Source organism: Phalangium opilio, unplaced genomic scaffold, assembly GCF_054372755.1.
Source record: "Phalangium opilio isolate 3A_F unplaced genomic scaffold, DU_Popi_V2 ptg000390l_1, whole genome shotgun sequence".
Classification (NCBI taxonomy): domain Eukaryota; kingdom Metazoa; phylum Arthropoda; class Arachnida; order Opiliones; family Phalangiidae; genus Phalangium; species Phalangium opilio.
Genome location: NW_028324234.1, coordinates 3,896,152 through 3,916,457, shown reverse-complemented (window position 1 = coordinate 3,916,457; position 20,306 = coordinate 3,896,152). Strand labels below are relative to the sequence as shown.

The window sequence follows — 20,306 nt, the reverse complement described above, 5'->3', positions numbered from 1 at the left end:
GTTCATTCAATTTTGTCTTTCTCCACACTCAAGTTCGCGCCACTACCTTCTAACCACAATTAATTTTGAGCTTAAAGTTATCCACTTCGTTTTTGCGAGGCGCTAATTAATTGACATACCAAATTGGGCGTCGCTAGCCATATGCTGCACGTAATATTTGGTTTCTCCACGACTCAACAAGTTTGCGATTCTTCTCACCGAGACGTGTGTCTGAAAAGAATAACTTTGCGGATTTGTGTCATTTTGAGATGTTCTAAGTAAAGGGAAGGTCAACAGGAAAAACCTCGACGATTCATTGTTGGGAAAATGTTTTGTAATACAACATGAAACTAATCCCGTTATTTAATGACGCCAACCATAACTTATAAAACATTCTTTCACAGTAGGACGATGACAATCGAATAATACATAATATCAAAAGTATATATATTAAAACTAAAAGTCTCCATCACGCAGGCGAAAGGGTGCCATGTCAAACCCGTGTCTAATCCTATTAACTGTACCTACGGTTTCTTGTATTTTGGGCGTATCAAATGACGCATCTAAAACTGTTTGTGATTGGCTGAGAGCTCTTCTTACATTAATGGCAACGATAACAATTTGGCAAACTGGCAACCACAAAAAAGGTTATATCGTATATACTTTTGATAATATTCAAAATTATGTCTCAAAAACACACCAAATAGTTATATTTTTTTAAAAAAAAAACCCTGAAACTTTAAAATTTTTGATTATTAGAAACTAAGAAGATAAAAGTAGATTTATCTTTTAACCTTCCCTCGTACAGTTCTTACCAAAACTAGGGTATTTACTAAATCCGGAAACGTAAGCATTGACGACGCTAATAGTCGTACCAACTGAATGGACACGAAGGCTTTCCTCGAGGTGAGAACGTTAGCTTCGTCAATTAACACGTACATGGCGAAACGCGGTGTAGTAATCTGAATATTAAATAACAATATCTGTAGGACCTTAAAATCAATATGGAGATAAAGAATGTGTATGCTCTGAAGATGAATCTTTAACAAAAAGTGCTGGCAGTAAAACCAACTCCATCCCGCGCGTTCTTATTTTACCGCTGAAATCAGTGAGCACAAATAAGATGGAGAGTCAAAAGCTCAGACCATCTAACCCATGGACAGGCAAAGCCATGTAAATCCGCGGTAACAAGTGGCAATGCGTAGCACGCGCCCTCACGCGTCAACCGACCGCCGAAATTTATCGCCAAATGTCACGTGACCTGAAAGAAAAATTCGCCTGTAATGGTTCGGGATATTTTTGAGCCGGGGCTCATAGTCTTGTCGATTGTTGACTTTGTGTTAGCTCAGACGTGTTAGGGACAACTCAAACAACCTAACCGAAAATTTAATTACATTTAATTTAAAAATGCCAATAATAAGATGTAGTTATTGGTGACTGGAGGCCTCAATTCCTCAAAAAACCAAATGGTGCTAGTTTTACTAGGGTTTGGTGAAAAACTTCCAACATCCGCCGCCACAGCGCTAATGTCAGGCGTTGCTCTAGATAAGCAAACCTAGCTCCCTATTCAACCTAGTCCATAGGTTAGGTGGTCTGAGGTCAAAGATAGAAGGGAGGTAACTATAACGGCCGGCCAACATAGCTCTCACGCGCACCTATCTCGGCGCACAGCCGAGGAGTAAGACGTCACGTGATCCGTTGAGAAGGTAATTCAAAAAGGGTAGACACGAAAATACGGCTAGAGGCTCACGCCTCAGCCGTAATAGACCCAACCAACAAAAAAACAAATTGGCTTGCTTTCGTCTCCATCTAAGGGATAGGATCACGTGATTAACAAAGTTGACTGTAGTACCATCTGTCGTTGAGCGACGAAAATAAATCTTTATTTTGCTGATTGGATTAGAGTCTGACTATTGGAGTAAAATATGTTCTGAGCACGGCAAAATCAAGCCAATCCGAGAACGAGATCTGAGCCGTTATAAAATTTCAAACGATTTTTTGGCGGAAACGTAAGCAAACTGATTTTTTTCCTCGCCGTTGCACCGACTGCGCATGTGGCGCACTCTCTTAGACAGCCACTGGCACTGGTAACGTTTTTGAAGGGGGGGGGGTGACGAAGAATTTGGTCTCTCCGACTCTCCTTTCTATTTGCTCTCACCCCTGAAATGTGGCACACCTCTACGTGCCCCCAATACTCCGTTCCATTTTTTCCATAAATTGCTTTCCCCCACTCTATTCGGGAAAGTAGGGCTTTCATACAACCGGGCTGCCAGGCCTTTAGTGCGGTTTCTGATAGGAAACCGATCTCCATGATTATAAGCACTGAGCGCATTTAGTCTTTGAGCTCGGCATTATCTATCCATTATCCACGTTATTTTATCTTTATCCATACTCGAAAATTATCCACAGATCTTACATGTTAAATCGTATTACAATCCACAACTTTGTTTATAAATAATCGGTTATCCACCAATTTGTGGATAATGGATAGAAAATGCCGAGCTCTGTTTAGTCTTGGCTTTATAAGTTGCGAAACGGCAAGCTGAAACTTCACTTAAGCGATTAACCCTTTTCTAAATTTATCCAAACAAAACCGTCTGCTACTGCCGATAGCCGAAACGCGGTGCACGTTACAAGGCTGCCGGACTAACAAAATGTAAAATCCACAAAATAGCGGAAGATTGACTAGTCCATTTATATATTTTTATTTGGTCTTTGTCGACTATTACGGTTTTCCTACCCCCATTAATGGAACGGTGTATTATCGATAATAATACCAGAATCCATTAAATTAGCCTAGGAAATAATCAAATACAATAGCTGGTATAGGATACGTCTATGCTGGGTTAATAGATGCTTTTAACTCCGTGGATGAGGGGTTCGTTTTTGCACTTTCCCAACCCTGTCAGCAATCTTACTTCACGTGATCGGGGCATGACTTCTTCAGCCCATGAACGCTTTATCTCGAACTCTATATTACCACAACCCACCCATAAAGGTAACTGGGCTCGGTTAGAGATTTAATTTTAATTAAACATTTTTCAGATCGCAGCCGGGATTCGAACCCGGGTCGCTCACGCAGTAGTAAGGCATTCTACCACTGAGCCATAGAGACTTGATAGAAACTCCGTGGGGGGGGGGGGGTTCCCATTCAACCGAATCTCAATGGACAGAATCGCATTCGACAGAAAATGTTTGGCTAGAATTTCAAAATCTAGCCCAATGGCTATATTCCCGATGGTCCGAAATCTCAATCGTCCAAATATGCCCTAAAAAATACATCAATATAACTTGAAACACGATAGCCGTCAGCGATTCGGTGGTGTAGTTTTAAAATATATAAATTAAATGTTTCGTGATACTAATTAAAACGCTCACTTTCATTCCTTTCAAGGCAAGAGATATTTAGAATTAATAAACAAATTGTGCTTAAAATGAAGTATAATCTTAATGGTAGTTCCATCAATTTTAAGTTTTAAATTAAAATTTTAATATTTTGGTTTCGGGTAGGTTAGGTTCGCTTCGGTTAGGTTATTTTCCTATTAATTAGCTACCACCTTTTCCGAAAAATTCTCCTACTAATTAGCTACCACCTTTTCCAAAATATTGCCCTAATAGTTAGCTGCCACCTTTTCCAAAACAATGGTTCCAATAATTAGTTGCCACCTTTTCCAAAATATTCTGCCTTTAATTAGATGTCACCTTTTCCAAAATATTCTGCCTTTAATTAGATGTCACCTTTTCCAAAATATTCTCCTATTAATTAGCTGCCACCTTTTCCAAAATATTCTCCTACTAATTAACTGCCACCTTTCCCAAAATATTCTCCTAATAGTTAGCTGCCACCTTTTCCAAAACATTCTCCTACTAATTAGCTACCACCTTTTCCAAAATATTCTTCTAATAGTTAGCTGCCACCTTTTCCAAAACAATGGTTCCAATAATTCGTTGCCACCTTTTCCAAAATATTCTCCTATTAATTAGTTGCCACCTTTTCCTAAATATTTTCCTATTAATTAGCTGCCACCTTTTCCAAAATATTCTGCCTTTAATTAGATGTCACCTTTTCCAAAATATTCTCCTATTAATTAGCTGCCACCTTTTCCAAAATATTCTCCTACTAATTAACTGCCACCTTTTCCAAAATATTCTCCAAATAGTTAGCTGCCACCTTTTCCAAAACATTCTCCTAATAGTTAGCTGCCACCTTTTCCAAAACATTCCCCTACTTATTAGCTACCACCTTTTCCAAAATATTCTTCTAATAGTTAGCTGCCACCTTTTCCAAAACAATGGTTCCAATAATTCGTTGCCACCTTTTCCAAAATATTCTCCTATTAATTAGTTGCCACCTTTTCCTAAATATTTTCCTATTAATTAGCTGCCACCTTTTCCAAAATATTCTGCTATTAATTAGCTGCCACCTTTTCCAAAATATTCTCCTATTAATTAGCTGCCACCTTTTCCAAAAAATTCTCCTATTAAATAGCTGATAAAAGAAAATTAAAATTTTCGGGGATTTGAATGTATTTGGTTCTTCTTAACTAAAATAGGTGCTTAATATTTTACAGAATGTTCGCGTATGGTGCTCAATTTCTTTGACCATTATTTTATTATAAGTCAAAGAAATTGTTTGCTTGCAAAGATGCAATCTTTGCGCTCCCGGGAATTAAATTCAATTTAGTTCCATCGGGTGTATATGCGCATGCATTCTTGTCCCAATGGACCGAATCCGAAACCCGGAGAAGTGCGGGTTTTCGCTCCAATGGGACTGTCCCATTGGACCGAATCCGCCAAAAGTGCGGGTTTTTCGGTTGATTGGGACTGGTTTCGGCCGAATGCGATTCGGTCCAATGGGGCAGAGCCAACTCCGTGATTTTATCCTTAAGTTTTATCTCTAAAATGTCGGGGCGATGTGGGGTGAGGTACCTCTTAATCTGCGGGGTCGGATACTTTGAATTTTTATCTGTGGGGTCGGATTTTTTTAAGGGTCTTTGAATTTTTTTTTCTCTTTTTAGCCACATCGTAGTATACGATAGCCTCTTAGTTTGACCCGAGCCGAAATAGTAGTAGTAGTTGTTGTGACCGGAGGTTTCGCCTGCGCTTTCGTTATCGTTAGTTTTTAGCTTAAAAGGAACTCCATTCTCTCATAAGGGTAAGGTAGAGAGGGGTTATCCACTCATTAGGGTAGGGTATAGAGGGGCTATTCACTCGTACGATGTAGCTACTATTACGAGCCCTTGGGCCGTCTTGTTTTCATTAATAGGTTTATGAAGAATCATAAAAGACCGAAAGGCACCCTATCCCCCTGCTATGCTAGAAAGGGCTCGGTTTGTACAGTGGGAGGGGGGGCGTTTTCCGGTCCCTTTAGAGATCAAGCGTTCATTTTCAGCCAATAGCTATTTCTCTCCCAATGGGGCAGATTTTGGCGTACGAGTCGCACCTAAACCGGAGATCTGAGAAACGTTATCGCGAGGTGGCGAATGTGTTGCCCCTTCAAGAGAGGGGAGTCTCTAACCCCGCTTTTAGTTACTTTCTAGGCTAATTTAATGGACTTCTGACAATACCCACTTCTTGTAAATGTTTTACGTTCTTACCAAAACCGGTATGATTGCAGTTATAAACATATTTATTGCTGTGAAGATTCCTTGTTTCTTCATGAGTGCAATTTCTTTCTTCCTGATTTCAAGAATGATTCTGTGGAATGATCTCTCCCAGGCGTACAGCTTCAAGACGCGGATTCCGGTCAAGATTTCGCTCATCAATTTCATTCTGTTGTCCTTCAGCTTCATCAGCTCAATCTAAGAAAGAAGATATATGAAAGAAACCAGTTAACAGAAACTTCTCCCGTTGGAGAAGGAACGGCCACGGTCGTTTAATTGGGTTTTTTAGCCACATCGTAGACAATAGCGGTTTCTCTCCCGAAAGGGCAAATTTTGGCGTTAGTCGGCCGACTGGGTGTTTGGTTGTGTGGGAGCAGTAGGAGGCAAGGGGTGAAATACCATAGTCAAATCAACTTGGAATGCTGTAAATGAGGTACTGAAATGAGGTAAATTTGGTGAATAGAGGATTAAATTAAGGTTTTTATATGGGCAAATAATATTTGTAAATGGCGTGAATAGATCACACAAAAATCGTTCTCGTTTCAATTTTAATCCAATCCTATTACAACGCGAAACAGTTAAGCATGAACGGCAATTTTTTCTCGTTTGAACGCCAAACACGCTCTTGATTGAACACCAAAAAGCTCTCGTTTAAATGCTAGTGCAATCATATTTGAATGCTAAAATGACCTAATCTGAATGCTTCACAAGCGTGTACTTTTTAATATCAATATTAGCGTTCAAATATGAAAATTTCGTTAACGTGAACAATTGAATACCACTTTATGCGTTCATATTTGATTGCTAATGCGTACCACCACAGTGGCCAGGTATTGAACGCTGAAATATTCGATTTCGAATGTTCTTTTATACTGTGTATATTATAACGCGAAACGGTTACGTATGAACGCCGAAAACTCTTACATTTGAGCGCCAACTACGCTCTCGTTTAAATGCTGGTGCAATCATATTTGAATGCAAAATGCCCTAATCTGAATGCTTCATTGTCGTGAATTTTTGAATATCAATATTAGCGTTCAAATATGAACATTTCGTAAACGTGTAGAATTGAATACCACTTTACTCGTTCAAATTTTATTGTTAATGCGTACCACCACAGTGGCAAGGTATTGAACGCTGAAACATTCAATTTCGAATGTTCACTTTATACTGCGGATACCAGCTATTGCAATTGATTACTTCCTAGGCTAATTTAATGGACTTCTGGTTGTACTGATTTTGCCCGGGATAAATCTGGCTCTCTAATAGAAAAATCTAGATTCTCTCATTATGGTCCACTCTTTTTAAATATATCAGTTCATCATTAATGATTTTAACAGTTTTGTTCTTGACACAGATACCAACACTTTTAGACCTGGGAGACTCCACTTTCCGTCACTGTCGGAACACGGAAACGCGAAATAAATGAATGATTATCTAGACTATAGAGGGCGCTAGAATATTCCCAAAAATATAAGCCCCTCCCTCATATTTTGAAAAGTATGACTTCATGGCGCCAGCATTGCCACATTGTAGAAGAATCGATAAAAAATCACTTGATTTTTCACTTCACCCTCCCTTTAAAGTCAGTGGTGTTTTGGTTGGATAACAGTTACCTGCAAATCTTTGGTTTTCTTGGTACTGAGATAGTTTAGCGGTAGAAGAACGATAATAGGTACGATGCCAGCAAAGGCTGAATAGCCCAGTTCTCGAAACATGAAGGTGAAGCACAGCACTGTTTGTACCGGTACCGACCACAAGAGGCCCAGTTGCGGCGACAGAATTTGGAATCTGTTCGTGTCGACGTACATCGTGTTCAGTATTTCGCCCATTGTCAAGTCGCGTCGATCACAGCTCGTCAAGCGAAATGTCTGCTTCGACGAATATTATTAATGAACTAGCGTCTAACTAATCCACGATAACTCTAACTTACTTTTTTGTACAACACGTGCATGGTGGCGGATTTAAGTCTCAGTCCTTGCTTGGTATGGAAAATGGCGCTGCCCTCTTGCAACAAGGATTGCGCAAGACCGGCCAAACCGTAAAGGAAAGCGTAGAAAGTCCCCTTCCACAATGGATCTTCGCGGTTTGAGTATAATCAATAATGGTACTGAAAACAAAACTCAATTAACTTGGTCAAAGATTTACTGCAGCATGTCTAACCATTTGAAATCTCAACATCTTTTAGAATAAGTTTTAAAGAATATTCTGAGGAATGCAAGTATTTAGCTAAACAGAACTGACCCACATAAACAGAAAATGTTACTGATCATGTGATTGGACCTTTCTCCGCGCTTCAGTACAAGCAACGAAAAAATGAAAGCATCGAAGGAACTTAATTTCACGCTTTAAGTGTGTACCCGTAATTCCAACACTCGAACCCTGTCCCGTGATCTTGTTGTTATTACCAATAAGACCCGATTTCGACGTAAATTGTCTGATTATTTTAAACTCTATACCTTAGCATAGTTTTTAGATCGTTTGCTCACCTTACTTGCCTCCCCCCATAGCAGGCCCCTCCATTACAATTGTAAGCCATTCAGATGCATGGCTCTGTGGGCAATTGTATATAAATAAATGACTGTTGTTGTTATTTGAATTTAATCTTATATTCCAGATTGTGACGTCTCTTATTAGGGATGCACCGATATGTGTACAGACGATATATCGGAAATTCGTAGCCGATATATCGGCCGATATTATCGGTCCATAAAAAAATATTATTTTTCCATGAATATCGTTTCCAAGGGTAGAATCAGCATTATTTTGGACCATTTACCTTTTTACATTGTTTTATTACAGGCATTGTCACAGGTCTTTCGTTTAATGTGGTACCGTACCGTTACATATTTTAGCCTTAACCCTTTCCCTTAAAAAATGGTATGGTCAAAGTTAAATCCTTGCTTGGTTTGAAGTAAAAATGCAGCTCCTTTCCTTGTTCAACATGAAGTAGCGTTATAAGCAAACTTAGGGACCACAAGTGAAAAGTTCAAAGTGTAAATTAGTGACACTAAGAGAGCGTCAGTGTCGACTTCGATTGTTTGCGGGAGGTATGGGAAACTAGGGAAATTACTTTCTCATAGTCGTGAACAACGGCTTTAAACTGAGATTGTGGAAAACCTTGCATTTTTAATGGGAAATGTTAAATTGAGGAAATAAATTTCTGTGATGTGTTTCAATTAGTATTCATTGAGTACCTTATAACTTGCCAAATTTTTCCCGGAAATATCGGTTTACATGAAGCCGATATTGGCCGATACCAATAAGAAAAAGATAGGCCGATATATCGTTGCATCCCTATCTCTTATACGCGGCTTACAAGGAAGTTACAGGGGAGCTGCCATTGCCTGTTAGTAGTTTTTGCTACCACCATCTAGCGTCAAAGTAAAGCTTAAAATTTCGGTATTTTCGTCCCTTTAAACGTCGGGTTTTAAAGCCATCTAGTGTTCAAAAGTTGCAAATACCAAATTATCGTCTGAAAATTTATAACTGCGATTGGCGGTCAATCCGGTGATTTTAGGTTATTTTTAATTGCTCATTGACAAGTTATAAGTTAAAAAAAAAAGAAAATGGCAAGCTGGGGTAGAACATGTTCCGTTCTTGGTTGTAAAAGTAGTGATAGAGATTTAAGGGAGTGGCGATCGCAGATTTGCCAACTTCATTCGGGGCGGGACAAAGGCTTAACTTTGGCTCTTAAAGACTGTTGTTGTCCTGCGCCTTTCGGGCTGCATATTTTTCCAAAGAATGAAAAATTAAGAAGCCAATGGCTTGAAGCACTTGGCAGACCAGATTATATACCAGGGAAGAGAGCTGTTGTAAGTATTTTTTGTGTCGTTTTTGCGCAGTTTTTGCAAATTGTGATTTCTCCATGATTATATAGGTTTGTTCCTTGCATTTTGTGGATAGAAAACCAACTAAAGAACACCCTTTCCCAAGCATTGGCCTTGATAATGAATGGAAACCAAACCGTAAACTCAAAAGATCAATCAGTTTGAGCGCTAATGATGATAGCGTTTCATCAAAACAATCTCGTACAGAAGATCAGATTCTTGATAGCACCATAAACTCCTCGTTTTCATCCATGAATGATTCTGGGCTTGAATCTAGTTTTCATGGATCAGTTTGGGAAAATAAGAGCTTCAATGTTTCGAAAGATGGCATACTACCAACATGTACATGCTCAAATAAAGTTATGGTTAGTGTGGGAGTACAATATGAAGACCCAATAAAAAAAGCTAATAACCAAACACAGAGGGAAGATCCATCATTGCAAGACCATGATTATAACAATAAAAGTCCTCATACTGAAGTTTCAAGCCATCATATTTCAGTGCAGGTTGAAATGCATGACTACCAACGTGTTTGTAACAAGGACTGCAAGTTTTACACTGGCCTTGATGTGGATCGTTTTGACAAACTAGTAAAAATGTTAATTAAAAAGCCTGTCAAGCCCCCTTGCTCAATGGAAATACCACATGAGATATTTATGGTGCTAATGAAACTGAGACTGAACCTCCTTTTTCAGGATTTAGGGAGGAGATTTTATATTTCGGGTTCCCTAGCGGGCAGAATTTTCAAATACTGGTTAGACATCATGTATGAAAGACTGTCAGATGTGGTATGTTGGCTACCAAGAGTAACCATCTATAGCAGTGCACCAGCGACATTCAGGGTTAATTATCCTTTAACTACGTGCATCATAGACTGTACGGAAGTATTTGTTCAGCGACCACGGAAACTTAGAGCAAGAGCACTGACTTAAAGCAATTACAAAAGCCATAACACATTGAAGGCACTAACAGCAATAGCTCCAAATGGATTTATCATGTTTTTATCACGTTGCTATGGAGGACGAACCAGTGACAATTATATAACGAGAGACTCGGGCTTTTACAAATGCTTAGTACCCGGTGATGAGGTATATAATTTGTAAATACATTATGTAAGCATAAATAAATCATATTTATCTAACTTAGGTGATGGCTGACCGTGGTTTCACCATTGAAGAAGACCTTCAGTTCATCCAAGTTAAACTCAACATTCCAGCGTTTACTCGGAATAAGACGCAATTGGACGAGGAAGATGTAACGAAAACCAGGCGAATAGCTACCGTTAGGATAGAGGTTGAAAGGGTAATTGGCAAACTGAAAGGCTTCAGAATATTGAAAGGAATATTGCCACTGTCATTTTCTAAAAAAGTGGATAAAATTTTGTTTGTGTGCAGTGCATTGTGCAATTTGCAACCTAGTATCGCTGGTAAGAGTACAAGCACTATGACAAACATGGAAATAAATTAATTTTTAAATTGGGTGGCATTTTAACAAGTGTTTAATTTGAACTTCAGGAACATTTTATTATCACTATTGCTTTTAGGAATTATTTGCTTAACAATTGATTTTGTAAAAAGGAACTTAAATATGGCAGCTTTAGCTTTTTGGCATGAAAAGTGTCCACAATAAATGGTAACATATGAGTAGCATACAAGTTTCTCATTTTTTTAAAACTTGTTCCATATACTTTTCATTGAATGGAACTTCCAATTGAAGTTTTCTTTGACTGGTAAATACGTAGAAAAAACACATTGATCTATTTGCACAAAAAAGTTGAATTTGAATTTGTAAATAATATCCATTTTTTCCGTTTTCGTGCAAATAGTATCTTCTGTTTTTATCTAATCTCACGTCATACTTATTGCTTGCAATCAGAGCTTCCAGGTCTTGCGTAAGCGGACATTTTATTTCCAGCATTTTATCATGACCAATGAGGCCATCAGGGCTAGCGCTTAACCAGGGTTCCGACTTTGAAATAATTGTTCCAACCAGTTCAACTTTTGCACTATTTTCATCACTAAATACGTTTCTTGCTACGGGTTCCATTGTGGTACCATGATGCGTAGCTTTATTTCCCCTGAAGTTTGGAAATACATGATTTTTAATGAAATTGGCAAGAGATGTTGTTTGTTTTTTGGGAATGCCTTTAGCTGTTGACCCTGTTATATGTATTTTCCTGATTTCGTTACATAATGCGCTTTCTCCTTGTTTTACTGTATCTACCCTTAATTTTTCAATGTTGTTGTCTCCAATTTCAATATACTTTTTATAAAATCTGTGGCAAACACTGCATTGCAACGAATCCGATATCAGCGGTTCATCTACATTTATGATATGGCAGCCATGGACGATATTTTTGTTTGAGTCATTTGGCTTTTTAGATGGGCTGAGAACGTTCAGTGGAATGGGTTTCTCGATAATTCTGGTATTTAGAACGTCATTTATGATAGAACCAGGCATAGAAACTAACTCTGCCAAATCAGAATTTAAGAAATGTTTCCTTAAGGATTCATGTGAATCAAATTTTAGTGGCTTTTTGGCTTCTTTCACAATTTCTTTTTGATTTTTTGCGAATTCTATGTCGACAAAAGCTTCTGGTTCAATTTTCCGCTTTGTTCCAGCATTCCACTGGTTGTGGCCATCAGTACACGATGGACCTCGCGCTAATTCTGAGTTCCAAAACTCAACTTTGAACATGAGTGCAGCAACGTGGCTACAAACATGAGCTTTACCAGCCATGCAAGTACAAAAGGCAGTTAATATTGTACCATCAGATCTTGAAACGAAGCAAGCATGATGCTCCTTCTTTGTTAATTTTTGTGATGGAGTTACGTCACCTTTCAACGCAACCAATTGGTGGCCAACCTTTGCTAACATTATTTTTCCCACCCATCCACTTTCCAGTTAATTGCTAGCTTGTAAGCTTTTCCGCGCATCCGTAGGTTGGCTATCACAGGCTTTGCTATTAATTAAATAGTTCGATATTTTTCCTTTTGTTACTGTGGGCCAGTTTTTCATATCATCAGTCCATTCTTCTTTAGCCAGCATAGCAGGGTTCTTGAATGATGTGTCTCCTGTTTATAGTCTTAAAATTAAGCCAGGCTCATTATTTAATAATTATATTCCATACCTAAAGTTAAGATTTCGTTGTGCATTTCCAATTCTTAATGTTTTAACTGTTACAAAAATAGGGTCTCCGGTCCAACGTAACAAACTATGGTTTCGCGGCCATTTTTAAAATACGTGACAATAAATTCAGAAAAATAGTTCAGGATTCGCTCACTAGATGGCGCAAATCAGAAACTACTAACATTTAAAAAAATGGGAGGTAACCTCGTACATCGCGTATATGACTGAAAAGGTGAATTTGTTTACCCTGTTAAAAGGGCAGGACAGATAGACACCACGTCGGACAGAAACTGAAAGACTATTCCAGCCATCAAGCAAAGCCCAACTGTCCTCAACAAGGGCCAAGCGATGGATTGTTCTTCCGAAAGGCTTTTCATTTCCATTTCATTGATAGCACTACTTGTCTTAGTCTGGGTCTTCCAGTGTTTTTCGAAAATGCGCGATACAGTCAGCGCTCGCTCCGCGTCATTCAAGTCGTACACATCCGATGGCTCAAGGTTTTTCTTCCAACCTTTCCATAGGGCACTACAATACGTTTCAATTTTAAATGAAAAACTTGAAAGTTAGAAATGAAAATTAACTAAGCTGTAATAACTTGTTCAAGTAAGGGGAATTTATGAGAAAGCTAGAAAGGGACCAGATTTAGGGCTGCGAGAATGGTCGAATTTTCGAATAGTATTAGTTTAAGACGAATCGAGTATTCGATTCGACGAATCGAATTTGGCATTTGGAGAAAACTGGTATTCGAACCATAAAAATGATAAAACCGATTATTCGTAAAGAAACTTGAATAACCGTTTTAAATACGAATACAGTTCCCTAAACCCAGTCATCGTTTCCAAGGGGTTAAATTCGAATAATCGAATTAAAAACCGAGTAATAAAATTTTCGAGCACTCGTTTTGAAAAAAAAAAAAATAGTATTGCTAGGCATATTTAGAAAAAGATTAATCGTTTTAAAACGAATATTCGTCTGGTAAAACCAAGTAATCGAATTTTCGAGTACTCGTTTCTTTTTTTCAAAACGAGTGCAAGAACTAGATTTTTGAAAAACGAGTAATATTCGTTTGATCGAGTATAGTCGATTCAGATTTCTAATAGGAGATTTACTATTCGATTCGGTTTGAAAAGCCACTATTGGCACAGCCCTGAGCCCTAAGACTTACCTGGTAAGCCATGAGTGAACCACGCGTGAACAAAACGACGCATCTTCTTCCCTTGATTTCTTAATGTTTGAAAATAAGCATTAAAAAAATAAGGCATTGAATTTGAAAACTGAAGTGCATCAGTTCCAGGGTTCGAATTAAAAAACCCCAGGCCAGAAAAACCCAATTAACAAAACCCATCACTAAAGGCCCGTTTTCAATCAAGCTTTTCTAGTTGCTTTTTTTAGGAGCTTCGCTTCAACAGTAAATCGCGATTTGCCTGACAAAAACGCGATTCAAATGGTGAAGCAAAAGCGAAACTCTTCACCCGTTTTCAAATTCACTTCTCTCGCCTCTCCACGCTCGTCAGGACCGGTGTTTATATCAGTTGTCTTCTGTTCAATATTTAGGCTAGTTTAAAAATACTCATAAATATCCTTAAAATAGTTAAAAACACCATTAAAATGCTTCTAAATATCCTTAACACTCGATATTGTTTTTGAAAATTAGGCCTATTCTCACTTTAAAACACGCGGCGCAAAAAAATTGCTCGAGAGAAATAACGTACCCACGTGACTACTAGGCCAAGCGCTTTTTCGGATAAAAGCGAAAGCAAATATCTACCCGAGGTAGATACCAGCTTTTCGATTATTTCACGCGAATCTGATTCAGAAGCGCCCAAAAAAGCGCGTTTGAAAACGGGTTCCGATTTCGCTTTAGCGTTTTGCTTCAGTTTTTGAAGCAAAAGCTTCATGAAAAGCTTGATTGAAAACGGGCCTTAAGACGTTCAATTTTGATAAATTTGAATGCTAGAATAATTTCATTTCAAAGATTTTTGTTGTTTCAACTTTAAAAGTACTATTTTTATATTTATTATTTTTAATGAAACATTTTAAGACTTTTCTATTAAGCAGTTACTTTTGAATGACAATCTAACATGCACGCAACTGCTAAAGATACCCCCCCCCCCAATAAAACCCGGTTTTTAAGCTGTTTGCCCATAGCAACAGCTTTATACGGCGACCCCTGGAAGCAGGCTGGCTTGCTGGCAGGCAAGCAGGCAGGCAGGCAGGCTGGCTGGCTGTTTCGCGTTCGCGTTCATTTTCGTAAATTTAAATTACGCGGCAGAGCTTGCCGGAATTTCATTATCCACCGCATTAGCGACATCTAGACTAAATTCGATCATATTTTCGACGAGAAAATGCGGTCTCTCGGAGATATCGGGTTTCGAACTGAGGTCTACGGTGTGGGATGCGGAGACTCAACGTCTGAGCCACTACGATTGATGTTAAGCTATCGATATTTTTCCTATACTTTTCCACGCCTTGCTTATTGGTATCCCTAATTTGGGGTTTTGTTAAAGACAATATCACACTGCAAACAGCGTTAATATGCCTTGGGGCATATCTTGTTTTAACCCTGATCTGTTCAATAATATACATCGTATTGAAATCATGGTGTAGTAATATTCTCATAGTATCTAGGCAGATTATGTGGGAATAACTAAATTATTATTAAGCATTACGAATTTCACCTGATTGCACATTGAACCCTGCGCGCACCTGACCTGACGTTACTAATAACCAAGAAAGTTGCAAAGTTAGAAAGACGTCAGAATTATGAGATGTGACGCATAGCACTTGAGACCCGCCCACAAGACATGCGTAGACATTAACATGGAATATTTGGGGGTACAATGATTCCTATTAGCGCTATGCATTTCTGTCCACAAGTATGACACTAAAACCTAACTAAGAGCTAAATCGAGTACGACAAGCGATAAGGCTATAGAGCTCCAGTCTCGAAATCGGAAATTACATTACTCAAACAACAAAATTCATGGAGTATTACCATTTTGACCTCGATTACATAAGTATGTTTTTCGTAGTTCGGAGAGGCGTCACTCATTGTGTGTAATACGAAGGTAACCACTACTAAAGGGTAAATTACTGACTCAATTACCAACCCGAAAAAGTCGTCTTTTTCATTCTGAAATATTTCACATTTTCATTTTTCAGTAATATTATCAAAAGAATATAGATATGGAAAGAACACTTCGTTGAAATTTGGTCGCGCCGTGTAATATGAGAAGCCCTCCTTTATCCCTGAATAGTGTCAACCCCCATCTGCGTATCGTTACCTTTCCGAATGTGGCACAAGGAACGAGTTGTGAATTGGCTCATAAAGTAGAAAATGCAAGCTCTAGTTCCAAAATTAACAGTTGGATGGCCAGCATAATGTACTATTTTCCATAACCTATGAGACCTCAGATTAACAAGCCCTGGATATGAAAGGGAATAGGGGGGTATGTTTGAATCGGGCATCGGCATCTCTAGCGTCCCTATTGTCGAAACTTGGAATTAAGTCATCCCAAATAGTAAGCGCGTCTGCTACTCTGTTTTATATAAGCCTTGGTTACTTTATATCAGCCGATTCTCATCCGGTACTTGGGACGCTGGACCCGAGGTTTTTATCACTAATAAAAGTAGGTTTTTCGAGGTTTTTAGTTATTTACGTAAAAATTTTCAAAGATGCGAAAAACCCGTTTACGTTTCGTAGGCCTTGCCTTGCCGGTACAATTCAAACCGCGTTGTCTGCATGGGGTGACAAAGTTCTATGTCTGTGGACGCCACATGGCGATACTATTTGAAAACGACCGGTTTTGCTTGCCTTTCACATCCGTGGTTATTAATCTGAGATGACACCGAGAAGCTCTTCCCCTATTGGTTAGTTCCTGTAGCTGTAGGCGGTTAATCGGAGAATAATTTGCTTCTCAGTTTACATTTCGACTACAGCCAAAGGCAATGAATTCTTAATGAAGTATTCTTTTTAAAATCTATATACTTTTGATATTATTATAAAACGTTAAAGAAACCATGGCTTATACCTGGAAATAGTATTTCATGATGGTGGATCTCAGTGTGATAGTGTGCGTTAGTGTTAAGAGGAACCAAAACATTGTCAGGATTCCAGACAACACCGTGCCACCCCCTCTGCCGTAAATTATGAGGAATAATGCCAAGATCTGCAGCGTGGGAGTTTATTTTATTTAATCAAAACGTTTTAGACTTTTTAAATTGTCTTACGTAAGTTCCAAATTGAAGGACAACAGCCAAATTATCAACGACTTCCAAATCGCCGTAGTGTATTTGTTTTGCAAATTTTAAGACGCTAATTGCGGCCAGTAACAAAACCAATATCTGAAAACAAAAATCAAAACCAGCACCTACTTAATACCTCTCCGAGAGACGATGACGTCACGGAGAGGTATTATACTGGACGTGTCTGTGAATGAAGAGGGGGGGGGTCTGTCACCGCGTTCGCAGATGGCAAATCGGAGCAAACTTGTTCGCAGAAAGCAATGTTATCGTTAAGGTTAAGATGTACGCGGCGATCTGCTAGGTTTACGAGAAACGTCTAACCCCTCAATGGCAGGGCTTCCACGAAAGGTTCACGCAATTGCGGGTTTTCTTACCATTTATTGTGAATCAATCGCCTTATATACCCTAAATTTCCAAAAATTGCTAAAGAGGTATACGCTTGTATTCAAACGTCAACAATAGCCATGTTTAAAATGAATTTAGGAATGAAGTTTCTTAAAAATTGACGATAAAAAATACGTTTCGACTCGGAGAGGTTAATTTTGGTTTCCCAAGTTTTTAGCTAGGTGTGGTTATGTTCTTGCGCTGATGGTTTGTGTGTGTATGCATGTTCGTGCCCACTGCCCGGGGTACGCCATTAACAAGTGTGGCTAGAAACCGATTGAGACAAGATCCGCTACCACGCTGGAGCTCGTTATGTGAAAGAATTGCATTAAAAAGTACATTAAATCCATTGTATTAGTTAACAGCAATTTTCCGATTTCGGACGGACGTAAAACAAATTGGATTGGACCCTTGTTAATAAGAGATCCTCTTCCGGCTCTTGGAAGTATAGGGAAAAAAACAACATTGGTATCGTTGAAAACATCTCTTGACCCTTCAATGTGTGTGTATATGTATATATATATGTTTGTGGATTGTCTGTCATCTGTGTCTATCTGGATGACATCGTCATTCCATCCAGTACTTGGGCAGACCATTTGCAAGCCTTGTAATATGTCTTTCACCGACTGTCTGAAGCGGGACTTACGCTTCAGACTAAGAAATGTCGCTTTGCGCAAAGCGAAGCGACCGTGTAGGGCATATAGTAAATGAACGAGGGATTCACATTGATCCCTTCAAGACTAGGGCTATAGTAGACTTTCCCGTCCCAAAGAACGTGAAAGGAATCCAAAGATTTCTGGGCATGGCGGGATGGCACTCTCGATTCATCCCGCAGTATTCCAAAATCGTTGCCCCGTTAAACCATCTCAAGAAGAAAGACGTTCCGTTCCAGTTGAAGAAAGAACAGCAGGAAGCGTTCCAGGCCATCAAGGATGCGATCTGCATGGCGCCTCCTCTAGCGGCTTATAACCCTAAGCTGCCTTGTATCCTAACCACGGATGCTAGCGACGCCGGACTTGGAGCTTTCCTGTCGCAAATTCAAGATGACGTCGATGTACCTATCGCCTATGCCAGTAAACAACTGACCGACGTCCAGAGAAGATATACCACGACGGAAAAGGAATGTCTTGCCATCTATTTGGGGAGTTGGAAAGTTCCGGCCATACTTGGAGAACATACCGTTCACTGTGACAACCGATCACAAAGCGCTCCAGTGGTTGTTCACTTTAAAAGAACCAAATTCTCGACTTGTTCGTTGGGCAATGTACCTGCAGACGTGTGACTTCAAGATCATACACAAGAATTGAGTTGAGAACAAGGTTGCGGACGCATTATCAAGAGCGCCTGTCTCTCTATTAGCCATGTCTTTGGAAGACATGACTTCACCGTCCTCGTCAGAAGATTCCAGCCCAGCGGAATCCTCTTCAACGACGTCGACTTCGTCCTCAACCAGTAGCGGATTAGCTCCTCCCGCCAATCATGCTTTGTACCACTCTTTCACACTAGAAGAAGTACGAAAGGCCCAACAAGATGAACAAGCCTACCAATGACATCATAGTCCAGTTATCAGGAGATAATCCTCAAAGGCATCGGTACTACGAACTGAAGAACGATGTCTTGTATCGAAAGGCCTATGGTAGACAACCAGCAAAAATCTATTTGCCACAGCGGTTCCGGCGGGACGCCATCCGCTTATTTCACGACCACCCTCTATCTGGACATCGAGGTCGAGATCGTACCTTCGACAAAGTACGAGCCAGATACTGGTGGCCATCGGTTCGGCACGACGTTACCCAATACGTCCGCGGATGTCCTTTGTGCCAGATGCACAAGGCCCGCAATAGAAAACGTCCCGGTCTCATGCAATCTACGGCCATTACTGAGCCATTTGATTTGCTGGGAGTGGACATAATGGGACCTCTACCACGAAGCCGCCACCATCATAAATACCTCCTGGTCTTCACGGACTATGCTACCAAATTTGTAGAACTATACCCGATGAAGAACATCACCGCCAGAACCTGTGCAAAGAAACTCGTCTCCATGATAGTTCGCTATGGATGTCCGAAAGCCATCGTAAGCGACAACGGGACACAATTCGTTTCTCAACTTTGAAAGGACATTCTCAAAGTCAAACCACGATACATCACTCCGTATCATCCTCAGAGTAACATCGTGGAACGCACCAACAGAGTTCTGGGCGAGATTATTTCGATGTTCGTTGGTCGAGATCACCGAAGATGGGACGAGAACTTGCCATTCATTCAGTTCGCCATCAACTCGACTACACATACAACAACAGGAAGAACTCCTTTCTACCTGAACATGGTTAGGGAACCGAGATTTCCCTGGGACTGGGACGTGGGTATGCCAGTAGCGGACTTTGTTGAAAGGTCCGCATCGCTCTCAGCTTTAGCGAAGCAACTTGCTTTGTCTAAAGAACTTGCCAAGAAAGTGCAAGCACACCAGAAACGCTAGTACGATCAAAGGCGGGAAGGAATTGAATTTCCCGTTGGTGCGCTTGTCTGGATGGAGACGCATCCCTTGTCTCAAGCGGCACGTGATGTCGCCGCTTAGTTATGTCCCAAATGGGATGGTCCCTACAAAATCGCGAAGAAGCTAGACCGCTTGCGATATCAGTTAGAAGACCCTGAAACTGGAGAAGGAAAAGGGATCGAAAACATTGCTCATTTAAAGCTATACTGGTCGATTAAAGATGTCTGCCAACCGGACGGAAGCCAGTCATCCTCAAAGTCAAGTAGTTCATCTTCAAGTTCTACCACGTCACAGTCCATGCCTATACTTCAGGACGCTGGAGTCAGTACTGGTGACGAACGTCGTGAGACTCGACGAGGACGAAGACAACGACTGTTGAGAGACCAAGAAGCACAAACCGAGTCGTCTGGAGAAGAAACGAGGAGTAATCAAACCTTATCTTCATCCACTAATGGATCCTCTTATTCCCCGTCGGAGGAAGTTCCAGAATCCTTCCCAGAAGTCTCTGATCTACTTGAGGAATCTGAGCCAAATGCATTCGCCTTATTCTCAGATCCTCCCGCGGTCTTCCGAGTAAATCGGATGCCGCCAGACCTTTCTCCACCTTCCTCTCTTGATAGGAGCTCGAGGAAGAAGTCTC

At 40.0% G+C, this 20,306-nt stretch overlaps 3 protein-coding genes across 3 annotated transcripts; 1 reads left to right on the top strand and 2 right to left on the bottom strand.

Moving 5' to 3' along the window:
• Positions 1–5,564: 5,564 nt before the first annotated feature.
• LOC149596257 (multidrug resistance-associated protein 1-like) lies at positions 5,565–8,388 on the bottom strand. The gene is made up of 4 exons (XM_089861417.1): positions 8,362–8,388; positions 7,516–7,647; positions 7,199–7,453; positions 5,565–5,780 (listed from the first exon to the last, which is right to left on the bottom strand). Exons 1-4 carry the CDS (start codon positions 8,386–8,388, stop codon positions 5,565–5,567), a joined length of 630 nt encoding a protein of 209 aa, XP_089717543.1.
• Positions 8,389–8,923: 535 nt separating this feature from the next.
• LOC149596256 (uncharacterized) lies at positions 8,924–11,023 on the top strand. Its single transcript, XM_089861416.1, has 4 exons — positions 8,924–9,397; positions 9,463–10,296; positions 10,375–10,500; positions 10,559–11,023. Exons 1-4 carry the CDS (start codon positions 9,152–9,154, stop codon positions 10,877–10,879), a joined length of 1,527 nt encoding a protein of 508 aa, XP_089717542.1. The 5' UTR covers positions 8,924–9,151; the 3' UTR covers positions 10,880–11,023.
• Positions 11,024–12,783: 1,760 nt separating this feature from the next.
• LOC149596255 (putative ATP-binding cassette sub-family C member 13) lies at positions 12,784–14,871 on the bottom strand. Its single transcript, XM_089861415.1, has 4 exons — positions 14,821–14,871; positions 14,254–14,445; positions 13,707–13,765; positions 12,784–13,066 (listed from the first exon to the last, which is right to left on the bottom strand). Exons 1-4 carry the CDS (start codon positions 14,869–14,871, stop codon positions 12,784–12,786), a joined length of 585 nt encoding a protein of 194 aa, XP_089717541.1.
• Between the last annotated feature and the right edge of the window lie 5,435 nt (positions 14,872–20,306).